We start from the raw sequence: 23,716 nt of genomic DNA, 5'->3' as shown, positions 1-23,716 counted from the left end.
TAGAAACCAATAAATAATAAAATATTAGTTTAGTTTAGTTTTAACATACAATGCATAGATATGTGGTCTTATTATTACATATCTTATTAGTACGTTTACGTTGTAATTATTATTTACGTACCTGATTCGATTTATGATAATATTTTGAATTTATAATTGAAATGGTATCACAATCGATAATCTTTTGAACATCACTTCTGGTATCACCCGTCGAGCTGTCAAAAAGCAATTCTTATAGTGGACAGACTATACGTAACAGATGCGACAGTGATGTTTTCCATAGTTTCAGTTGGTCAGTTGTGGCGCTGCTGTAGCCTTATCAATTTTGACAGTAAAAAGTAGTGTTGCCTACCAGTTCGATATCTATATCTGACTATCGATACTTTAGTGAGGTGCCCATTGTATCGATAAAAATACTACGTACTAGCACAGACTAAGTACTAGATATTAAGTAAGCTCCAAGCGTTATTATTGCGAACAGGTATTAAAAATAAAACAGATTTCGTTTTCAATGTTTATTTATTTAATGCTCTTTTTCTTAATTTATTTGTTTTATATTTCATTAAAGCAATTTTATGGATTCCTGCCATTTTTTGCACATATCTCTCCTCTATAGCTCCCTTTAAAATTTTATTTATAATATTGCTCCAGTTATGGACATGAAGCCTAACAATATTATGTTAAAAACATTTTTTTTAAACACATTTGTGTGTTTTCTGACACCCTAATCAGGAAAACTCCAAATCTTGAATTTTTTCTCTTATATTTGCCCCAATTTTGTTTTGGATACAGTTATCGTTTAAATAATTATGTATTATACAACTTGCTTCCCTGTACAACACTAGAAGTTTGGAACTTGGATAAACTAAATTACTATTTTTGAAAATAGTAATTTAGTTACAATACTTCATTATTTCCATAGGCAGCAGCCTGTTTAAGATTTTGTGTGGTTGTTTTACCCAAACTATCAGCAGTTATTTTGGTTATTTGCTTCATAAATTTTCTTTTCTTTGGGCAATTTTTTTTCATAAAATCTGAAAACAAAATTTATGTTACAATTTATTTTGATGATTCATTGTGGTGGTGTGGTTAATAATAATAATTTTATCACTGAAAGAGATGTGAAAAGCACTTGTAATGTACATTATATTACTAATTATAAATTACCTTTACGCTTTTGTATGATACTCTTATTTTCATGAGTAGTTTTTTCTTCTACTGTGGGTTCAGTTATATTTCCTGAAAATAAAAGTTATTTTAGTATTTGTAGTGAGCCCATCCATACAAAGACAATTCCACAGTTCCTATTCAAATGTTGTAAGCCCCAGATTTAAACAATGGCAGTTTAACTGTGAGATTGATAAGTCACATACAATAAACATATCTAAGTAACCACAAACTTAAAGATAGTGCAAGTGCACACTATACATATTGTGTGATCCTACATGTGTTAGTATATAATTTATGAACACCACATTTTTTAGCATCTGTCAACCTTAAAAAAAACCTTTTTCTAAATCCCATGTCTCTTGCAATCTGCACTAATAAAATCAAAGTTAACCAGTAAATAAAACCAAATACTAACCTGCATCTTCACAAAGAGTATGAAATTCTATTTCTTTGCTTAAGGAACATGAAGTTTGGTCTGCCATATCTGTAAATCGGTAACAAAACAATTACTTTTAAATATAAAGTACCTACAAACATTACATACATATGAAACTTTGAATCTAAGAACAGCTAATGGAATTCTCTTAAAAACAGCTTTAACCCATTGACCACCGAGCGGCCCGATCGGGCCGCGACACAATAGATTTTCTATTGTGTCTGTGATTCCGGGACTGAGGGATTAAAGTAAAATCTGAGAACATGAATAAAAAACTTACTAAAATTTACAAACATGGATTTATCAACCTATAAACTATCATAAATCACATACCTGTAGGTCTTTTCATAACAACTGGAATAGCTGGAATGCCTGATGGATGTTCATGATAATCATCACCTAAAACCAAAGAACTTATATAAATCTATACTATATATTATACTAATATTATAAAGCTAAAGAATTTGTTTGTTTGAACACGCTAATCTCAGGAACTACTGGTCCAATTTGAAAAATCCTTTCGGTGTTAGATAGCTCATTCATCGAGGAAGATATAGGCTATATATCACCACGCTAAGACCAAAAGGAGCGGAGCCACGCGGGTGAAACCGTGGAGCACAGCTCGTAACTTATAAAATCCTATCCTGATTACTATATTATAATTTATGTTAAATATAATACCATATTATAGGATAGCTTAAATAAAAATTTGAGTGCATAATACATACCTGCCCTTCCAATGACCAACATATTATCTGTAATATTTTCATTCTCATCTGATTCCACTTTGTGATAATTGTGATCACTCAGAGCATTTTGTACTGTAACAAGTAAATACATATTATGTAACATTTAAAAATATAATTCAAACACAAATAGAAGGTATGTAAAGTATGTCAAAGTATTTGTTTGGAGACATAAAACCTGTCTTACCAAATATCAGCTATTTACATAATTTTTAATCATGTTATTTATAGCTCCAGGTAGAACTCACCAGTTTCACTGGAAGACAGGGGCACAGTGTTTTTGACAATTGACACATTCCGAGGAATTATTCTAATCAATCAATAATAATGACGTCGATGATACAAGGCTATTTGACTTTATAAATTATTATGAAGAAATTTGTCATCATGATATATTTTAATGCTGTCTCAGCTGTGTGTCTCAGGGACCATAGAATTTATTAACATAACACTAATTAATTTAATCCTTCACAAATACTACATCAATCGAGAATTTGTTTTTAGTTTTGTGGTATAGATAAGGCGAAAAATTTCACATGAATAATTTGTAAAAACTGTTCAGTAGCAGTAAATAGCTTGATGATAGAATTAATCATAGATGATAACTTCAATTGTCGTGGAGGACGAATTTATGGCGACTACTTTAAAAAAATATAATAAATGGATTTATTCTTCGTCTTCTCTAATTTCCAGTTATTCCATTTAATTAGAAATTCGAGAAATAAACATGGAGTTGAAGTATTCCTTCCTTTCATACAATAATATAGTTACAATTTTTGAAACGACTGTTCCATTCTATTATGTATTTTTCAACGTGTACTATAAAATTTTCACATTACCTATCACTTATGTTTGTTGCGATATATTCTATCAATAATTTTCAACAACAAAAAATAAACAAATTTTATTGTTACAGGAAAAGAAAAGGCAATACCCAATTTCAACATTTTATTATCTACACTTTAAATATCTATAATGAAACATAAAGTAAAACATTAGAAAACTCATTAGGGCAGTAGCGTAAAATAATTTTAAACTTGATTATGAATAAAATGCTCCAATGTCTTACTTTAAAAGGAAAATTCTATTTCGGATATGAGAATGATCGTTTTGTCCCATTCTCACATATAAGTTCTTACATATGAGTGAAAGGGACAAAACGATATTCAATGCTTTTTCAAAGCACACTTGTTGACATTTGACATTTCCATACAGATAAAATATGAAAAAAAATTAACAAAAAAAAATCTGTAGTAATAAAAAAGCACTGTAAAAAGTATGCGTATTTTTTCCAAAATATTTGCCATAAAACACGATAATCAATGCCCAACAAATGTACTTGATAATTCCAATTTAATCTGTCATCCAATAGAAACGACCGCCAAATCGCGCGCTTTTTTTCTCGTAATTTTCCGGCAAAGCTGGAGTCGCGTCTGGATACACGGCCTTGGGCTCTTCGATGGGCTTTGGTCTTGAAAAAAAAAAGTTAATATTTAATGAAATATGTATATTCGATTCTATTAATCTAAAATGATATTATGTACTTTAAAAAAATCAGTGCTTCATAGATTTCCCAATACAATTTAATAAATTATACACTATCCCTTCCTATCAAACCACTCTATTATATTAAAGAAAAACAAATCAAAATCTGTAGTTTTAAAGCTCTAAAGGTAGAGGCGGTTACAAGAAGCAACTTTATTTTATAACTAGCTGCGCTCGAAAGAATTTTTTCAAATCGGACCAGTAGTTCCTGAGATTTAGCGCGTTAAAACAAACAAACTCTTCAGCTTTATAATATTAGTATAGATATGTAGTGAAGTAAAATGTTACATGTTTTTTATTAACACATAATGAAAGGACACATTTTTTGAGCTTTTCAAAATGAATCAGTAATAGTAAAGACAAAAATAGAAGCAGTTTTATTTTATTCCATCTGATCATTATTTTCTCCAATTACAAATGACCCATGTAGTTAATGATATTATGAAAAATTCATTAAAATAAGTGCAGATTTTTTTGTCAACAATCTGCAGCTGTATATAAGTTTTTAATATTTCCGTATACATACAACTAATATTCATTTATATTTATAAGCTAAATCACTAGATAGTATAAAACAAAGTCGCTTTTTCTGTCCCTATGTCCTTATGTCCCTTTGTATGCTTAAATCTTTAAAACTACGCAACAAATTTTGATGCGGTTTTTTTTAATAGATAGAGTGATTCAAGAGGAAGGTTTTAGTATATAATTTATTAGGTTTTAGACAAAGCGGGCGAAGCCGCGGGCGTTGAACTAGTAAAATATATAGTAAAAAAAAATAAATACCTCTTGGTATCATGGACTCTAGCCTCGGTGAAGTAACCAAACGATGGACGAGCTATGTTAAGTTTATCCAGCATGCATTTATCGAACACACCCTGAGTTTTGCGGCAGCTGAAAATTAAATATATATTATAAATATATTAAAAACTCAAGTAAAAGTAGTCTAGGTCAAAATTTCATGTCACACATACAAACTTAATCCATGACCAATTTTATGAATTTTTTTTATATGCCTACAATAAGCATATGCAAATTTAAAATAGCTGCAACAACAAATGCAGTTAAGTCTGTTATTATTATAATCTATACTAATATTATAAAGCTGAAGAGTTTGTTTGTTTGTTTGAACGCGCTAATCTCGGGAACTGCTGGTCCGATTTGAAAAATTCTTGCGGTGTTAGATAGCCCATTTATCGAGGAAGGCTATAGGCTATATAACATCACGCTAAGACCAACAGGAGCGGAGCAGTGCGGGTGAAACCGCGGGGAACAGCTAGTCTTCTTATATATAAAAATGAATCGCAAAATGTGTTGGTAAGCGCATAACTCGAGAACGGCTGAACCGATTTCGATAATTCTTTTTTTATTATATTCCTTGAAGTATGAGGATGGTTTTAATGTAGAGAAAACGTAAACATGTACCACGGGCGAAGCCGGGGCGGACCGCTAGTATGTAATACAAATAAACAGTTCATCTCTAATTTCAATAAATCTTTTCAGTTATTATTTTTAATTTTAAATTAACATATTTTGTGTTTGATATTAAGTGTGTTCCAAAATAAACCATAAGATTTAGACACAATGTTTTTTCTATTGCTTGCTGTGTAGAACATGTGGAAGGGCTATTCAATATATAAAAAATGTATCTAAGAATGAGTTTGTTTGAACGCGCTAATCTCAAGAATTACTAGCCCATTTTGAAAAATACTTTCAGTGTTAAATAGCCCATTTATTGAGGAAGTTTATAGGCTATATATTATCATCATGCTAAGACCAACAGGAGCGGAGCACTGCAGGTAAAAACGCGGAGCAGGTCTAGTATCAAATAAAACTACATAAACTTACAACTCTAAACTCATATCGCCAGAACTCTTATCAATGCAATGCGTGTACTGGTTGAACTCAGCGAGGCAAGAACCCTTGACCTTCCGGAAGAATTCCAGAGTGCAGGCGGTGACGGCTTTGCCCTCATTGATGCACTTACGAGGGTCCTTCTCCTCAGAGCGGCATAGCATGTATTCCTAGAAGAATTTAATACAGTTTAGGTTTATATTAAGTGAAAAGTAGAGTAAACATTGAAATATCCTATCCTACTAATATCATAAATACGAAAGTTGAGAATAGATATATGTGTATTTGTAACTCTTTCATGCAAATACTACTGAACCGACTACATTGAAAGCACACTTATGCTAACTTGTATTAACACATGAGATAGGTTTTATCCCGGAAATCCCACGGTAACGGGAACTATGTGGGTTTTTCTATAAAAACGCAGGCGAAGCCGTGGGTGAAAATCTAGTCTATACTAATATTATAAAGCGCAATATTGAATTTGTTTGTTGGCTTGAACACTAATATTAAGAGTCATGGGTTGTATTTGAAATATTATTAAATCACTGTTATATGGTCCATTTATCGAGGAAGAATATATATCATGGTTACAGGTGTAGAGCAATGTGGATAAAACTGCAGGGCATAGCTAGTGATTAAATATAAACTTCACTTATGTATCATAAATATCAAATTTCCTTGATCATTATGATACTTATGATTATTTATAATACATATTCATTTATTCATTTAGATTTATTTTCATAGCATTCTAATCACTTATGCCTGGCAAGGTACTCTTTACTCTAACATCTAAAATTCGTCATTAAATTTCTAAAATTGATGTAGAAATACTATTTATATTCAACATTATAAATACAGAAAACATAATAACAAACATAACCTATTCGATTATGCAATCACTTTACTTTTAACTACACAAATTTAGGCACATAAAAACATTGCTTATATATCTTGAAAAATGCTCTAAATTACACATTTTACTCACATTATTAACTTGTTCACAATATTTTCCTAAGTGGAAAGATCCTGCGATTAAAGTTGGTGTAGATAGATTCACTTCTTGTACAGTCAATTCTGACTCTTCAGGTAGAATTACATCGTTAGTAATGGTCATTTTGTACTATTTTTTTCACGAGGAATTTGGAATTTCGGCCAAATTTAATAAATAATTTCTTCCACAATATCCGTGGAAGAAATACAAGTGTTAGACGATTATTACGAAATAGACTTATGGGTGCTATAACAGTTTTATAACAAAAACCGCTATTTTACGGTACAATTTTAACTCAAAGCACTTACACGTGAGAACAAAGTAATATCTTAATTTAAAGATAATATATTCAGTTCTACGATCATCTTATAAAAATTGTACGACGTCATACAAAATTGTCACTGAAATACGATTTTCCCAGCACAATGATGGCATAAAATGCAAAAAAATGGGGTCTAAACCGGTACACTTTTAAGAAAATTAAAAGCCTAATCTATCTTCTTACCTATAAATTATTGAGGGATATATAGTCCTTTATAGATTGTGATAATTTTTTTGTATCTAAATCAAAATTTTATTTCAATTATAAGCTAAATTAAAAATACTTGTCGATTTCTTCATACATTTTGCTCTCGCGAGTCGTCAGACCGCGCTCAGAAGCGCTCTTGGAAGGACGGGTGTATCGCTCCTCGTCCCAAAAATAAAAACGAATTAGAAAAAGATTATTGTGCGTATACTGTCGTTTTCGTGATTAGAAATATTTGATACTTTATAAGAGTAAACTGTATAAGTTTCATATTCCAGTTATTTGTAATTTAAAATTATGTTTTAAAAATTATGTTGACTGAGATCCTCTTTTTTTATGGGTTGTTGAACGGATTGGTGGGGTAAAGCAATTTGACAAAACTTAAATCCAAAATGGCGCCGACGAAAATTTGCCATCTTTTCGTCATGGGTGTCATTTTCATGGTTTTTGGGGTAGCTATTAACCAATATGAGGTCAAAAATAAAATCCAAGATGGCGCCGACGAAAATTTTACATCTTTTCATCATGGGTGTCATTTTCATGGTTTTTGGGGTAGCTTTTAGCCAATATGAGGTCAAAAATAAAATCCAAGATGGCGCCGACGAAAATTTTACATCTTTCCGTGATGGGTGTCATTTTCATGGTTTTTGGGGTAGCTATTAGCCAATATGAGGTCAAAAATAAAATCCAAGATGGCGCCGACGAAAATTTTACATCTTTCCGTGATGGGTGTCATTTTCATGGTTTTTGGGGTAGCTATTAACTAATATGAGGTCAAAACTAAAAATCCAAGATGGCGCCGACGAAAATTTTACATCTTTTCGTCATGGGTGTCATTTTCATGGTTTTTGGGGTAGCTATTAACCAATATGAGGTCAAAAATAAAATCCAAGATGGCGCCGACGAAAATTTTACATCTTTCCGTGATGGGTATCATTTTCATGATTTTTGGGGTGGATATTACGCAATATGAGGTCAGAACTAAAATCCAAGATGGCGCCGGTGAAAATTTGACATCTTTTCGTCATGGGTGTCATTTTCATGGTTTTTGGGGTAGCTATTAACCAATATGAGGTCAAAAATAAAATCCAAGATGGCGCCGACGAAAATTTTACATCTTTTCGTCATGGGTGTCATTTTCATGGTTTTTGGTAGGGATGTAACGATACCGATACCGATACCGATATATCGGCCGATATATCGGCAAGCCGATATATCGGTATCGCCGATAATAAATCAACCGATACCGATATTTTTTTATTAAATTCTTTCTTTTCTTTTATGTTTTTGCATTGTATTAATTCATATTGTTTTATTTCTGTTTCTGTAATAGTGTTAAGGAAGAGCGGAACCTCCTGACACAAGCATTTTATTTGCTTACTAGGAGTGTTCCAATCACAAATTAGTTTATGTAAAGGAAAGAAATAAATAATTTTGAATTTTTTTAATTTTTAACGTGATAAAGTTTTTAAAATCGTTTTAGTCGGGTGACATGTTCATAAACTTGTGTCACACCAAAACCTCACGAGCGCGATCGCAGGTATAACGAGAGAGAGACGGACCGATCTCCCGTTTCATCTCGAGCGCTGCCACTGCATTATGTTATCACGTATACATCTCGATCGTAAACCTACTTTACAAACAACCAATTTTTTTGATATCAAATAATTCAAAAACCCGCGCCCAATGAACGATGCAGATGCGGGAGGCCGCCCGCGCGTGCGCACTTTGTTTTCTGAAAAAACTCTACCAATAGTAAACTTTTATTAGGTACTGATTGTATGTGTATTACTTAAAGTTTACAAACTCAAACATTTATTCATTCAATTAGACTTCTTATAGAAGCACTTTTGAAACGTCATTACATATTTTAAAATTTACCACCGATTCGGAAAGCAGTATCTACGGAGAAGAACCGGCAAGAAACTCCATAGTTGCTCTTTTAAATCATGTCAGTTTTACAATTTTACAAAATACATATGTAACATCATAATATATTATAATAACATGCCAAAGAACTGTCCTGTGGTTTTTTCGCGACAACCCTCCATGGGTTTTTATCGTCCATATATTCCTGAATACTGTAGTACGCTCTCTGAACTAGTACATTTTTTATATAAATTTAGAACTACTAAACTCTTTAATATTATGAGGAATTCTATTGTAAAAGCGTATACCTTGACCCATAAATGAATTTTTAACTTTAGCTAATCGGAAAAATGGCATTTCAATTCTATTTCTGTTCCTTGTGCCATAACAGTGTCTATCTCCTACTCTTGTGTGTAAGTCGGCGTTTAACTGACTTCGTAAAATAATAATACTAAAATAAATGGTTTTGTTGTTTTTTGATTTGGCATTTTTATTTAAAAGAATACGATTAACAGTTGTCTCTGTTAAATGTTGGTAGCTTTTTATGCATAATTCACTATTTATTTTTCTACCAAGCCATCGATATCGGTATCGGTATCGGTATCGCCGATACATTACTACAAATATCGGTATCGGTATCGTATCGGCAAAATCATGTATCGTTACATCCCTAGTTTTTGGGGTAGCTATTAACCAATATGAGGTCAAAAATAAAATCCAAGATGGCGCCGACGAAAATCTGTTATTTTATTTTAGTTTACTTCTTTATTATTAAGAAAATTACACCTATGACGAAAAGATGTCAAATTTTCGTCGGCGCCATCTTGGATTTTGGTTTTAACCTCATATTCGTTAATAGATACCCCAAAAACCATGAAAATGACACCCATCACGAAAAAAGTCAAATTTTCGTCGGCGCCATCTTGGATTTTGGTTTTAACCTCATATTCGTTAATAGCTAACCCAAAAACCATGAAAATGACACCCATCACGAAAAAAGTCAAATTTTCGTCGGCGCCATCTTGGATTTTAGTTTTGACCTCATATTTGTTAAGAGCTACTCCAAAACCTTGAAAATGACACCCATGACGAAAAGATGTAAAATTTTCGTCGGCGCCATCTTGGATTTTAGTTTTGACCTCATATTGGTTAATAGCTACCCCAAAAACTACCCACACTTGCAAATGTGTTTGCTACGTAGGAAAAGTTCAGATTTAAGAGTATCCTAGGTAATGTGTTATGTGACGAATACCTATAATTTATTTCATTCCGACTATTTTTCGGAATAACATACATTTACTAAGAATTGTATACAATGCCGGATTTAATACAGTGCCGGTAACATCATATGTATGATAATAATTCTACATTTCTTAAAAAGCTTTGATATTGTATACAATTCATAGATTATTATTCAATGAAATAATGATGTAAAATAGTCACACTTTTTTAAGTTGTTTGAATATACTAACATACTTATTAGGATCGTACCTACTAATAAAAGTAACAAAATGAATTTTTAAAGTTCCTAGTAATCTTCTGGAATCAATTTCAATAAAAATTCATAATATCAAAAATTAAAAATAATATCAAGTATGAAGATGGTCTATAAAATGGAATGCGCTATGTTTACGTGAGCGTGATATTGCCGCGAACAAAGTTACGTCGTTAGATACCTAAATTTGAGTAACGCAGATTTGTGACAGCGTCCTTATGCATTTTGGGAAAGAGAGAAACTAATACGATATGTATTAAGTATGAAAGAGACAGATAACGGTTATCGATTTGGCGGGATACTTTTTTAATCTTCCGTGTAATAATGTCAATTGTCACTGACAGCTGTTCAATGTGTTCCATTTTACGGAGAATTTCCTCAAGTTTATATTACGTCAACTTACCGAAGTGATATGTTACATTGTGGTTACACGCCTTATCAAAGCATATAATTTTTATTATCCATGTTTTTGGAGTAATTCCACTTGGCTGAAGATTCATACGAGGGACTATGACGTGTTTTTTGAAACGTATCACTTTACGACGCGATTTCTTTCTCTATCATAAATATAGCACACCATAATAGTTATTTTTGGTTTCTTGAATGAATTCCAAGTATAGAAAACGTAACTTGACAACTTTTAAGCGTAGTGGCGAAAGCTTACACATATAAAAAATAAAAATACATACACTTAAACTTGATGCGCAAACTTTCCTCACTTTTGTGAAGTTTGCTGGGCGCTATACGTGTATTCTTAGATCATTAAGTAATGGATAACACACGCAGGCGTTTCCCCTTTTGCCGAGGTATAAGATTATTCGAATCGAAAAATCTTATGCTTTCATAAAAACTACTTGCGTAATCGATTACGAACACTCTGCGTATTCGTAAAACATCGAAAGGACGTCTGCGAGTGCTCCGCTAAAAATGCCGTTTTGCACTGTCAAGTCTTGCAGAAGCAATTCAAACATGTCGAATATTAAAAAAGATGGAATAACCTTTCATTTGTGTATATTTTTTTATTTTTTTAACGTACATTTCTAATTAAATGCAATTTCTAATAATCGTCGATGTATCGTTTAGCGATATGATCAAGACAAATAATCGAGTCATGTGTGTACTCGATCATTGATGCGGCCTCACGAGACTATCATGGAAAGAAAATATACAAATTTAATCTTTATGAACTAAGCGATAAAGTTGAATTTAGAACGCGATATTGAACCGCACTCCCCACGAGACTATAAAGTGATGTAGCGAGACTATCTTGAAGAGAAAATATACAAATTTAATCTTTATGAACTAAGCGATAAAGTTGAATTTAGAACGCGATATTGAACCGCACTCCCCACGAGACTATAAAGTAATGTAGCGAGACTATCTTGAAGAGAAATTCAAATTTAATCTTTATGAACTTAGTGATAGAGTTGAATTTAAAAACTCGTCGCTTAAAAGGTCGTTAATTTTTACGACTTTCTTAGTGACGGACTGCTTTTAACTTGAACGTCGATAAAAAAATATTTTTCTAAGTATAATTTGAAATGAGATGAGAATTAATCTTTATTATATTAAAATTTTACACAACTGCATAAAAAGGAGTATAATGTTTATTTTGTAAGTCTTGTATATATTTATTAAAATTTACGCTCGGTTACTTTTAACTGGCAGAACATTTTAATGGTACGGAACCCTTCGTGCGCGAGTCCGACTCGCATTTAGCCGTTTTTTTTTTTGTAATGTTAATCTTGTAACCTTTCTATTATGTAATCTATACTAATATTATAAAGCTGAAGAGTTTGTTTGTTTGTTTGAACGCGCTATTCTCGGGAACTACTGGTCCGATTTGAAAAATTCTTTCGGTGTTAGATAGCCCATTTATCGAGGAAGGTATATATCATCACGCTACGACCAACAGGAGTGGAGCCACGGGGGTGAAACCGCGCGGAGCAGCTACTTTATTGCACGCCTCATAAGCGAAGCGTTGAGGTGGGTACTACTGTCACTTCGCGCAAAACATCTGATTTTTCAATCTTAAAATGTCTTTATGTATCATACATTGCACTTGTAAGATAATACATACACACACATATTAAGAAAAAACACTATTTTTAACGTTCATGATATTTTTGATGTCATTTTTGTTATTTAAACTAGTTAAAAAACAGTTTAAAAATGTTCTGTCTTGGACGTCCGTGTGTCTGTATGTGCGGATCCTTTTTCTTGTTAACACGATAGCGACCGAAATACTTTACTAATCGAGTCTTTTTTTTTTCTCTTACGCTTGAGTATGCTCAGGAATAGAACCCTTTCATTTTTCAGGGTCTGATTCGATGTGGTTTAATTGTTATTAAATAAACAAAAATAATAATTAATAAATATTTATTAAAAAAAAATTATGAGGCGTGCACTTTTGGATTTTCCAAATTATTTATATGTATGTACGAATATTGCGTATATTTCAGATTTACAAAAAATCCTGCTTTAAGGCTAAGGTGGATTGAATGCTGTGAGAGAAAATCAGAATGGACACCTCGGTACAGAAATAATAAAAATTTCTGGACCGATATTTATTTTATTGAATATAATATGTGATGTGTTGAATAAATACATATTCAAATACAAATAAAATGGCGTTTTATTGTTTTTTCGTATGCATATAATAATAATGAAAACGTTACAAATGACCTGTGTAGTATTTTTTATGAATATAATATTAATGTTATTTCTAATTTCAACAAAATTATTATTTTTGTAATATCGATATGGTTACATCCCTTTAGAGCGATTGTATTATTACGTATATGTATAGAGATTTTTCTGTGTAATCGATGTATGTGTGCAAAAACATGCTAGTCTGTCCATTTTGTAATAGTTTGAGTTTGTAAAGACACAAATTATTTTTGTGAATGTGTGATTGTGTTTCAAAGTGTGAGTTACCCTCCCCGCACCAAAACCGGCAGAAAGTTTAGTTAGAACATTTGCCAGCGTGCTCCATCCATTACTTAATGATCTAAGCGTGTATTTGATCAAAAGCAGTTTATCACAATAAAACTAAATATGCTCGATAGCAAATTACCGAGTGTTAAATAAGCGGGTAGAGATTGTCTAATCTAAAAATGAACGCCCCTCCACTGTGTTTACGCTCACATTCAAAGTACGTGTATAGACGCAATACACACAAATTGGTCTGCCTCATTGGTCGTTCAGTCCTCCAGTCCCGTCCATGCCCGAACGACAGGACCAGTTGGCCAACTAGTGCATAAATGACGCGATGCACGACAGAACGGACGTGTCATTCCGTACATAGCGCGCTCTCCCCGCCATACAATGCTAGGCACCTGAACTGATCGCCCGATTAGTTGACAAATCAGTGCGCGAAAGTCAAAGTTTGCAGTAGAATCGCCGCGCGCACACATATAAAAGTGGTTCAATAATTATTTGTCCTCACACATTGAAACAATTAAGTTTAGTGGAAGGGCGTTCATTTTTAGATTAGACAATCTCTACCTAGTTAAAGTAAATTTTGAGGGTACTTTTGTCCACAGAGTATAATATATGGGTATTTATCTGTGGACATCTTTGTAATATGACACTGACGGACTAAATGTGACTTTGACATCTGACACCTTCGCTATGCTTTGGCCGAAGCGCTTACCAACAATTAACAAAGTTTTAATTAAATTCCGGAGTTGTTGTTTAAAAATGAATAATTTACTGAAATTCCTGTAAAAATCGCTACAATGTCGCATAATATCGACTGGGACGTTGAAAAATATAGAGAGGAACATGAAAGTGAAGAACATTGGCAGTTAAGGAAGGCTTTCATAGAAAGATGGAAGGAAAACTATTCAGAAGAAAGATTAATATGTCTAGCGCAAGTATTTGTCAATATAGAGTTTATGGGATGCAGATATCCTATAGAAACTATGAAAGAAGTAGCAGCACTATCAAAAGAGGTACTAGAAGTTCTAACCTAGATTTTTCAGAACAAAGCTTAGTAATTAGAGATTAATGACGGTTGATTTGGATAAAAAAGATCTGTTAAAATATTAAGTACATTATTGATACATCATACCATACAAGGGAAGTGTAAACAGTGATTACTACTTGTAATAATAATTTCTATTTTACTTGTTAAAGGTAACATCAATATAGTTTGACACTCATATTCTTAGGCAATAACGCTATTTAAATTCCTTGTACCAATACAGTTATATTTCATTTTACTATTACTATTAACTATAATACAAAAACACTTGTTGACTTGACGAGAACAAAATAAAACAATTACCAACTTCGTCAAGGTGGTTCCTTGTATGAAAAGTTATATCCACAATATGTTAATTCACAAAAAATTGCAGGTAGCCATCAACTACAGAAAACAAAAGAAAACTAAACTACAAAGAACATTTGTATCCGCATCTGACGCAGCGGAAGATCGCGCGAAAGGCATTAAAAGAGAAGGCGGAGTTATCAAAGACTCCCCACCGGCTAAATCTAAAAAGATCGAATTCGTACCACAAGGACAAAGTGTCGTAATCACAGAACAAGACTCCGATGATAATGATGATGAGAAATGTGTAGAACAAAATGATGATGATGATGAAAAGCATACAGAACAGAATGATGATGTAAAAAGTGAAGTAAATACTAGCACGATTGATAAAAATGCACGGTTTAACAATTATAGAGAAGAAATGGGGAAAATACAGTGTGTTGATGTGGGTAGTTTTAGAGAGAATATGTTCACAACTCCGTTTGGACGGTTTGTGCTCTTGGTGCGGCCGTGGGCGTCTAAACAGACTAATATACAAGGTAAGAAACATATGAACTTATTACGTGAAGAATAAATAATGCTTGTTAAGAATTTGTCGTATAGAAAACCAAATGTGATGGGGATTTTATGCAACTTCATTATGTAACCTGTGTTGTGTAAAAGACAATATCGTTAATACTTATAAGTGTTGTGTTATGTGTTAATACAAATAGTATTCACTTCACAAGTTACATTTTAGTTTAACCACCATCATGACTTCTCAGTTTGTATCATAAACGTTTTTTGATAAATTTATTAAAGCAATCAATTTATATTAACTGGTAATGAATCCATATTTATAGCTAATAACGTTGATAAAAAATGACCGCCTCCTTGGTGCTGTGGTTGACGCGTGAGCGTAAAACCGAGGGGTCCCGGGTTCGATTCCCGGTGGAGACGACAAAAAAAATGTCTCGGCCTGGCAGGACACAGAAGGCTGATCACCTACTTGTACCTAAAGAAAATCGATCAGTGAAACAGATGTATAATGCATCTGCCCCTTACCCTAGGGGACAAGGGACTTCACTTACTTTACGTTGATAAAATCGAAGCCGTAGCACAGCCACATAGGTTAAAAAAAGTATATCTCCTCTTATTTGTTATTATAGCACATAAATCAATGCCACATTTCATAAAAATTTTTTCAATGATTTTCAAATGAGAGAGTAACAAGCATACAACATAAAATTTAATAAACTTTCACATCATTACATAGCATAAAACAAACTGTCCGCCGTCTGTGTCTTAATGCTTAGATCTTCAAAATTACGCATTTGCGCAACATATTTTGATGCTAGGCAACGTTTTTTTAATACAAAGAGTGGTTCTTGAGGAGGGTTTTAGTGTAATATTTATAAATTGTTAAGTTTCATAGGCAGCGGGCCAAGCCGCGCGCGGAACGCTAGATTATAATATTAGCGGATTAAACTGAATGTAGTAGGCTTTAATAATAATCTACCATTCTAATTTCGATTAGACATAAACCTATGAATGTTTAAAATATGTATAATATTTAAAAAATCTTATTTTTACAGCTAGCGCGCAAGCATGTCACCTAATACTTGCGACACGATATAAACCGCCGGTTTACTCGTTAACACTCAACGGAGTTTTATTAGCGGAAGCCTCCGGTGAGAGCAGAGCGGAGGCGAGGTGCATTGTGGAGACACTGGCTTGGAATGTATGTACGATGTAAGAGTGTTGCTAATAATATATCTAATTATCTAATATGATGATGAGATGTATGGATGTATGGATGTTTGTTACTCTTTCACGTAAAAACTACTGAACCGATTACAATGAAATTTAGCACACGTATAGAGGGTAACTTGGATTAACACATAGGATAGTTTTTATCCCGGAAATCCCACGGGAACGGGAACTATGCGGGTTTTCCTTTGCAAACGCGGGCGAAGCCGCGGGCGGAAATCTAGTCATCTATATCTTCACCTATAAGAAACTACAGGAAAGTTCTTTGGCATATTATGATAAAATATGCTGTTACATATTTTGTATAACCTCCTCTTTTTTTGAAGTTAAAAATTAAATTGTAATACTGACATGATTTAAAAGAGCAACTATGGAGTTTCTTGCCGGTTCTTCTCTGTAGATACTGCTTTCCGAATCGGTGGTAAATGTTAAAAATATGCAATGACGATTCTAATGTGCTTCTCTAATTGAATAAATGTTTCAGTATATAAAAAAAATGAGGAAAGACTTGTAGGTTGTATAAAAAACTCAACAACAATTCCTTAAAAACAATACTAACTGTTTTCAAATTAAAAAATCATCAAAATAGGTTTACCCAGTCGAAAGTCATAAGGAAATAAACACAATAAAAATACACTTATATAGAGAATCTTCTCTTTTTGAAATCAGTTGAAAACTATGTAAATACTGTCAATATTAAGAATGATTTTGTTGTTTTATGCGACTACCTATTAATATTTTTCATTATTTTTCTAATAAGTACATATGAATTTTCTACTTTTCTTTTAACTGAGAAAGTTTTTCGTTTGAAAGGCATAATTATATCATGACACAGTTACCGATGATTACAAATATGTCTTATTACACGCTTTTTATTAGCTTCACCTGTATGTTTGAATGTAACCGACTTCTTTAGGCGCGATTTTGACCCACTTTAAACGGCCAGATTTCGTTCAAACTTTGTAGATTTATTGGGGACAGATGACAACACATACACTAATTTGGTAAAATTTTCAATTTTTTAGTTCGGTTTTCTATAAAAAGCGTGTGTTTTAGTTTTTAAACTATTATTATTTTATTATTTCCAGAGATTAACAGCATGTTCCGTGAGCCTAATGGTCAAGGAACAATTTAGAGCGCATGGTGACAAGGAAATATCGATAAGCGATGTATCAGGGAAGAGGGAGGAATTTGGCACGCCTGTTGAAAATAGTGTTGCTACCAAGTGAGTATCATCATTACAATCCATAATAATATTATAAATGCGAAAGTAACTCTGTCTGTCTGTCTGTTACTCAATCACGCCTAAACGACGCAACCAATTTGCATGAAATTTGGTATGGAGATATTTTGATACCCGAGAAAGGACATAGGCTACCTTTTATTGCGAAATATGTACTACGGGCGAAGCCGGGGCGGACCACTAGTATAGTATAAAACAAAGTCGCCTTTTCTGTCCCTATGTCACTTTGTATGCTTAAATCTTTAAAACTACGCAACGGATTTTGAAACAGTTTTTTTTTGAAAGAGGTTTTAGTATATAATTTATTATGTATGCTTAAATCTTTAAAACTACGCAACGGATTTTGAAACAGTTTTTTTTGAAAGAGGTTTCAGTATATAATTTATTAGGTTTTAGACAAAGCGGGCGAAGCCGCGGGCGGTAAGCTGGTTGTTTATCTTATATATAAAAATGAATCGCAAAATGTGTTGGTAAGCGCATAACTCGAGAACGGCTGAACCGATTTCGATAATTCTTTTTTTATTATATTCCTTGAAGTACGAGGATGGTTTTTATGTAGAGAAAACGTAAATATGTACCACGGGCGAAGCCGGGGCGGACCGCTAGTATGAATTAAATATGTTTGGAGGGACTTTACTATGTGAGTGAGAATAGGATCGATTATGCGCCATTTTATCAAGAAAACATAACATTTAATTAAATTTCCTAGGAAGGCAAGTTTGTTAGTAATTACTATTAGTTTAAGGGTAATTTTCCACCAGATATATGCTATGTAACTATGCTGCAAAAATGGTATAGCTATTTTATAAATATTTCGGGACAATTATTCACACACGGCATGAATTTTTTATTTACTAAATTAATACATAAAGTCATTGAGATTAATATTCTTAGTGGAATCGCATAGGACATAGGTTATATACTTTATTATATGTATTACTAGCGGTCCGCCCCGGCTTCGCCCGTGGTACATATTTCGCAATAAAAGGTAGCCTATGTTCTTTCTCAGGGTCTAAAGATTATCTGTGCCAAATTTCATCAAAATCGGTCCAGTAGTTTATGCGTGAAAACCATACATACATACATACATACAAACCTTTCCTCTTTATAATATTAGTATAGAAGTGTAGACTACCTGCTCGCTCTTATTTTCATTATTTATTCAACTTTATTAAGCACTGAAGATAAACAATATATCACCTAGTCGGGGATTTTTATTTATGTATAAAAATCATGGGATAAAAAATATTTCACCTAGTCGATTTTTTTAAATTTATGAATTAAAATTAGTTTTTAATTATTTTTATAGGATGATGAAACTCATGGGTTGGAAGGGCGGAGGGCTGGGTGCAGACGCGCAGGGCATAGAGGAACCGATTAAGCCTAATTTACAAATGGTATGTACATATTTTCTTTTTGCACGCCTCATAAGCGAAGCGTTGAGGTGGGTACTACTGTCACTTCGCGCAAAACATCTGATTTTTCAAACTTAAAATGTCTTTATGTATCATACATTGCACTTGTAAGATAATACATACACACACATATTAAGAACAAACACTATTTTTAACGTTCATGATATTTTTGATGTCATTTTTGTTATTTAAACTAGTTAAAAAACAGTTTAAAAAAGTTCTGTCTTGGACGTCCGTGTGTCTGTATGTGCGGATCCTTTTTCTTGTTAACACGATAGCGACCGAAATACTTTACTAATCGAGTCTTTTTTTTTCTCTTACGCTTGAGTATGCTCAGGAATAGAACCCTTTCATTTTTCAGGGTCTGATTCGATGTGGTTTAATTGTTATTAAATAAACAAAAATAATAATTAATAAATATTTATTAAAAAAAAAATATGAGGCGTGCACTTTTGGATTTTCCAAATTATTTACAAAAATTATCTTTTTGATTAAATATTGTAGTAAACAATTTAAATGATTTTTTTTTGGATTATATTTCACAGATATCATAAGATAACAGTCATTACCATCAATTTACTTTTAATTTATATTGATTTTGTTTTATCAATTTCTATTTTATTAATTGCTTAGACATTGATATTTTTATACCCATTCTCTTTGTGTTTGATCTGATTGCTACATAACACCACTTGAATTACATGATAAATTGTTGCAACATACACATTTCATATAATACCAGCTGTGCCACGCGGTTTTACCCGCATTGCTCCTCTCCTGTTGGTCTTAGCGTGATGATATATTATATATAGCCTATAGCCTTTCTCGATATATGGGCTATCTAACACCGAAAGAATTTTTCAAATCGGACCAGTAGTTGCTGAGATTAGCGCTTTCAAACAAATAAAGTCTTCAGCTTTATAATATTAATATATTAGTAACTAGAGGTCCGCCCCGGCTTCGCCCGTGGTACATATTTCGCAATAAAAGGTAGCCTATGTCCTTTCTCGGGTATCAAAATATCTCCATACCCATGCAAATTGGTTCAGTAGTTTAGGCGTGATTGAGTAACAGACAGACAGACAGAGGTACTTTCGCATTTATAATATTAGTATGGATTAGTATAGATTGTATAATATTATACATATGTTTATATTTATTACCAGGTAAACCGAGCAGGCCTCGGCAGCACAGTATCCGACATTCGTGCGCTACGTCGTGCGGGTTTCGAACTAATGAACAGATATCTAGCCTCAGATGCACTCGATGTAGAACTTGTGTTTAGTAGTGAATTTGGGAAGGAAGAAAGAGCGGTATTGCATCAGTGTGCGAAGCGAGTGGGGCTCGGGTCAAGGAGCTATGGGGATAAGGACAGGTGGGTTCTTAAAACTAAAATCTTTAAAAAAAATCTTTAAAACTACGCAACGGATTTTGATGCGGTTTTTTTAATAGATAGAGTGATTCAAGAGGAAGGTTTTAGTTTATAATTTATTAGGTTTGAGACAAAGCGGTCGAAGCCGCAGGCGGTAAGCTAGTTATACAGGGTTACAGAAAAAGTCGATGTAGATCCGTTAAGGGCACATAGTACACATCATTTCTGAATGATTTCACTCCGGAACCCCCCATCCTAAACTTAACCGTTTTCGAGATATTCGAGTTTTAATTTTTTTTATGAAAATGCCCAATTTTTCGGCTATTCAATTGAATATTTTGAATTTTTTTGACTCTTATGATTATTTTTTTGGTTTTTTACATGAAGAATGAGATGCTTAATTACCTCAATGACTAAAATTGCACGTAAGTTAACTAAATAGGTCATGGTAGACGATTGAAACTTTAGAAAATAAGTACAAATTATAAAAAAATATTTTTCTTTTCTGGATATCTCAAAAAAATATTATGGCACTTGCTCTGCAGATGTGCTTAAAAACATCTACATTTTATCAGCTATCCAACGAGGTATAACACTCTAGGGTATTTATTAACCTCAAAGGTGAAACTTAGTTTCTAAGGCTACATGGCAGTCAGAATAAATAGCCCTTATTTAATCTAATTAATTTGACTTAAGTTCAGCATCATCATTTCAGCCTACTGGCTTCCACTATTGAACATAGGCCTCCCTCGGCTAGGTACAACCTTCATGCATCCATCGATTAAGTTAATTTTCTTCTTATGTCGTTAGCAGCATTAATTATCCTTTCTTTGAGAACTTCCACTGACGATATGGGGTTGGGCTCACTGTAAACGAGGCTCTTCATGTGCCCACATACATAAAAATCAATGGGGGTCAGGTCGGGACATCTGGGTGGCCAGGGTAAAGGCCCACCTCGTCCAATCCATTTGTTAGGATAGTTAGTGTACAACCATTCCCTAACGCTTCTTCTGAAATGAGCAGGGCAGCCATCATGTTGAAACCACATGTCCCACAGTAATTGTAATTGCAGATCATTAGTAGGTGACTCAAGTCACACACATAAGTCGTGTGGGGATCCGAAAGCACAATTATTCGCATCTACCATGGACGAATCGCATGAGCAGACTAAAATGGATGGCAAGCAAACAAACGACCAAATACAAAACAATGGGCATGTTGTATCCCCAAACTTGTTTTTGCACATTATTTTTCTCACTCTCATCTGCATAAATCGTAAGTTGTCTCGCTCACACGCACCGGATTAACTTGAAGGACAATAGCCGAGGGACCCGTTAGACCTACTACCTGAACCTTTTCAACTATGTTTTTTTCTATGACTTTAAATACAACCCTAGGTTGTTATACCTCGTTGGATAGCTGATAAAATGTAGATGTTTTTAAGCACATCTGCAGAGCAAGTGCCATAATAATTTTTTGAGATATCCAGAAAAGAAAAATATTTTTTTATAATTTGTACTTATTTTCTAAAGTTTCGATCGTCTACCATGACCTATTTAGTTAACTTACGTGCAATTTTAGTCATTGGGGTAATTAAGCATCTTATTCTTCATGTAAAAAACCAAAAAAATAATCATAAGAGTCAAAAAATTTCAAAATATTCAATTGAATAGCCGAAAAATTGGGCATTTTCATAAAAAAAATTAAAACTCGAATATCTCGAAAACGGTTAAATTTAGGATGGGGGGTTCCGTAGTGAAATCATTCAGAAATGATGTGTACTACATGCCCTTAACGGATCTACATCGACTTTTCCTGTAACCCTGTATATACAACTTTCCAACATCATTCAATGGGGCGATAACAGCCAGTCGAGTAGACTGGTCGAGGACTTTTTTTCGATGGAGAAATTCCACCTTCGTCTACAAGTTAGTAAATAGGGGAAGAGTTTAGTGGCCAGTGTGGTATAGACACGGAATAGCAAGCTGGTATAGACTGGGAAAATAATTACTTATTATAAAAAAGGGATTAGCAACAAATACAAATACAGAGCAAATATATTTTCACTTAACATCAGTTTGAACACAGATCTTATACTCATTAAAACAACTGCATTGATTATCATATATTTAGTATGCAAATTAATTGAGCAAAAAAAATTAATAAAGGAGTACCGTCCGCGGCTTCGCCCGCTTTGTCTAAAACCTAATAAATTATATACTTAAACCTTCCTCTTGAATTACTCTATCTATTAAAAAAAAACGGCATCCAAATCCGTTGCGTAGTTTTAAAGATTTAAGCATACAAAGGGACATAGGGACAGAGAAAGCGACTTTGTTTTATACTATGTAGTGATGAGCAATAAGGTAAGCTTTTATTTATTTTATCTTCTTTTTGCAGATTTCTTGTGGTACGGAAGAAATTGGATCCGTTTTCACTAGTTCGAGCTGTGGTGGAGAAAGGAGGAGACACTCCTAAATATCAAGTGTTTATACCAACTACATTAGCAAATGGAAGATGATAAATAAATGAATTGTATAAATTTTTGTTTTATTTCCAACTACCCTCATATTTTTCAATAGCGTGACAAATAAATGTTTAATTGTATAAATTTTTCACCTAATTTTCCCAAAATTGCTATTGTCTTTCACAATAATTATTTAAATATAAGTTTGTAAGAGATAAGCTATCTACAATAAAAAGAGATTTTGAGTTTTTAAAATGCTTTTAATAACTCAGGCCCCGGAATCACAGACACAATAGAAAATCTATTGTGTCGTGGACCGATCGGGCCGTTCGGGGATCAATGGGTTAAAAATACAGTATGTTAGAGTATTACACACTAACTAGGAAATGCCTTTCGTAATATTTAAAAATTGTGTATTCCTATTAGTTGAAAAAGCAAGGATTTACATAGGTAATATTTTTTTTAAATAATTTACGAAAAATTTTGGCTATCTGTATCTGTGATATAATTGAGGTTTTGGAGAAAACTATTTGCATTATACATATACATACTTTATTGT

The 23,716-nt window shown here is 33.1% G+C and overlaps 2 protein-coding genes and 1 long non-coding RNA gene across 3 annotated transcripts; 1 reads left to right on the top strand and 2 right to left on the bottom strand.

Moving 5' to 3' along the window:
- Positions 1-500: 500 nt before the first annotated feature.
- LOC149896648 (uncharacterized) lies at positions 501-1,966 on the bottom strand. Its single transcript, XR_016458324.1, has 4 exons — positions 1,940-1,966; positions 1,586-1,654; positions 1,168-1,239; positions 501-1,034 (listed from the first exon to the last, which is right to left on the bottom strand). It is a non-coding gene; the product is annotated as an uncharacterized LOC149896648 (long non-coding RNA).
- A 1,319-nt stretch (positions 1,967-3,285) lies between these two features.
- On the bottom strand, positions 3,286-6,980 carry ND-19 (NADH dehydrogenase [ubiquinone] 1 alpha subcomplex subunit 8). The gene is made up of 4 exons (XM_090117521.1): positions 6,740-6,980; positions 5,743-5,918; positions 4,681-4,788; positions 3,286-3,823 (listed from the first exon to the last, which is right to left on the bottom strand). Exons 1-4 carry the CDS (start codon positions 6,866-6,868, stop codon positions 3,706-3,708), a joined length of 531 nt encoding a protein of 176 aa, XP_089973647.1. The 5' UTR covers positions 6,869-6,980; the 3' UTR covers positions 3,286-3,705.
- Positions 6,981-14,288: 7,308 nt separating this feature from the next.
- On the top strand, positions 14,289-23,232 carry LOC149896646 (uncharacterized). Its single transcript, XM_090117476.1, has 7 exons — positions 14,289-14,591; positions 14,997-15,450; positions 16,486-16,631; positions 17,749-17,885; positions 19,213-19,300; positions 20,485-20,693; positions 23,091-23,232. Exons 1-7 carry the CDS (start codon positions 14,376-14,378, stop codon positions 23,209-23,211), a joined length of 1,371 nt encoding a protein of 456 aa, XP_089973602.1. The 5' UTR covers positions 14,289-14,375; the 3' UTR covers positions 23,212-23,232.
- The last annotated feature ends 484 nt before the right edge of the window (positions 23,233-23,716 follow it).

The sequence above is a fragment of the Colias eurytheme genome, chromosome 28 (assembly GCF_061535395.1).
Source record: "Colias eurytheme isolate Ceu_HAF_F1 chromosome 28, ilColEury1 Martin Lab GWU primary, whole genome shotgun sequence".
Classification (NCBI taxonomy): Eukaryota; Metazoa; Arthropoda; class Insecta; order Lepidoptera; family Pieridae; genus Colias; species Colias eurytheme.
Note: the sequence above shows the minus strand (reverse complement) of the source record. Positions and strands in the feature narration are given on the sequence as shown.

What these genes read in the sequence shown, in the direction of transcription:
- ND-19 (XM_090117521.1), bottom strand. Translation starts at nt 6,868, where the DNA reads ATGACCATTACTAACGATGTAATTCTACCTGAAGAGTCAGAATTGACT. An exon ending in ATTGTGAACAAGTTAATAAT is followed by an intron (nt 5,919 to 6,739) that starts GTGAGTAAAATG and finishes AAATTCTTCTAG; the next exon opens with GAATACATGCTATGCCGCTC. An exon ending in GGCGATATGAGTTTAGAGTT is followed by an intron (nt 4,789 to 5,742) that starts GTAAGTTTATGT and finishes TTTAATTTTCAG; the next exon opens with CTGCCGCAAAACTCAGGGTG.
- LOC149896646 (XM_090117476.1), top strand. Translation starts at nt 14,376, where the DNA reads ATGTCGCATAATATCGACTGGGACGTTGAAAAATATAGAGAGGAACAT. An exon ending in TAGCAGCACTATCAAAAGAG is followed by an intron (nt 14,592 to 14,996) that starts GTACTAGAAGTT and finishes AAAAAATTGCAG; the next exon opens with GTAGCCATCAACTACAGAAA. An exon ending in TAAACAGACTAATATACAAG is followed by an intron (nt 15,451 to 16,485) that starts GTAAGAAACATA and finishes TTATTTTTACAG; the next exon opens with CTAGCGCGCAAGCATGTCAC.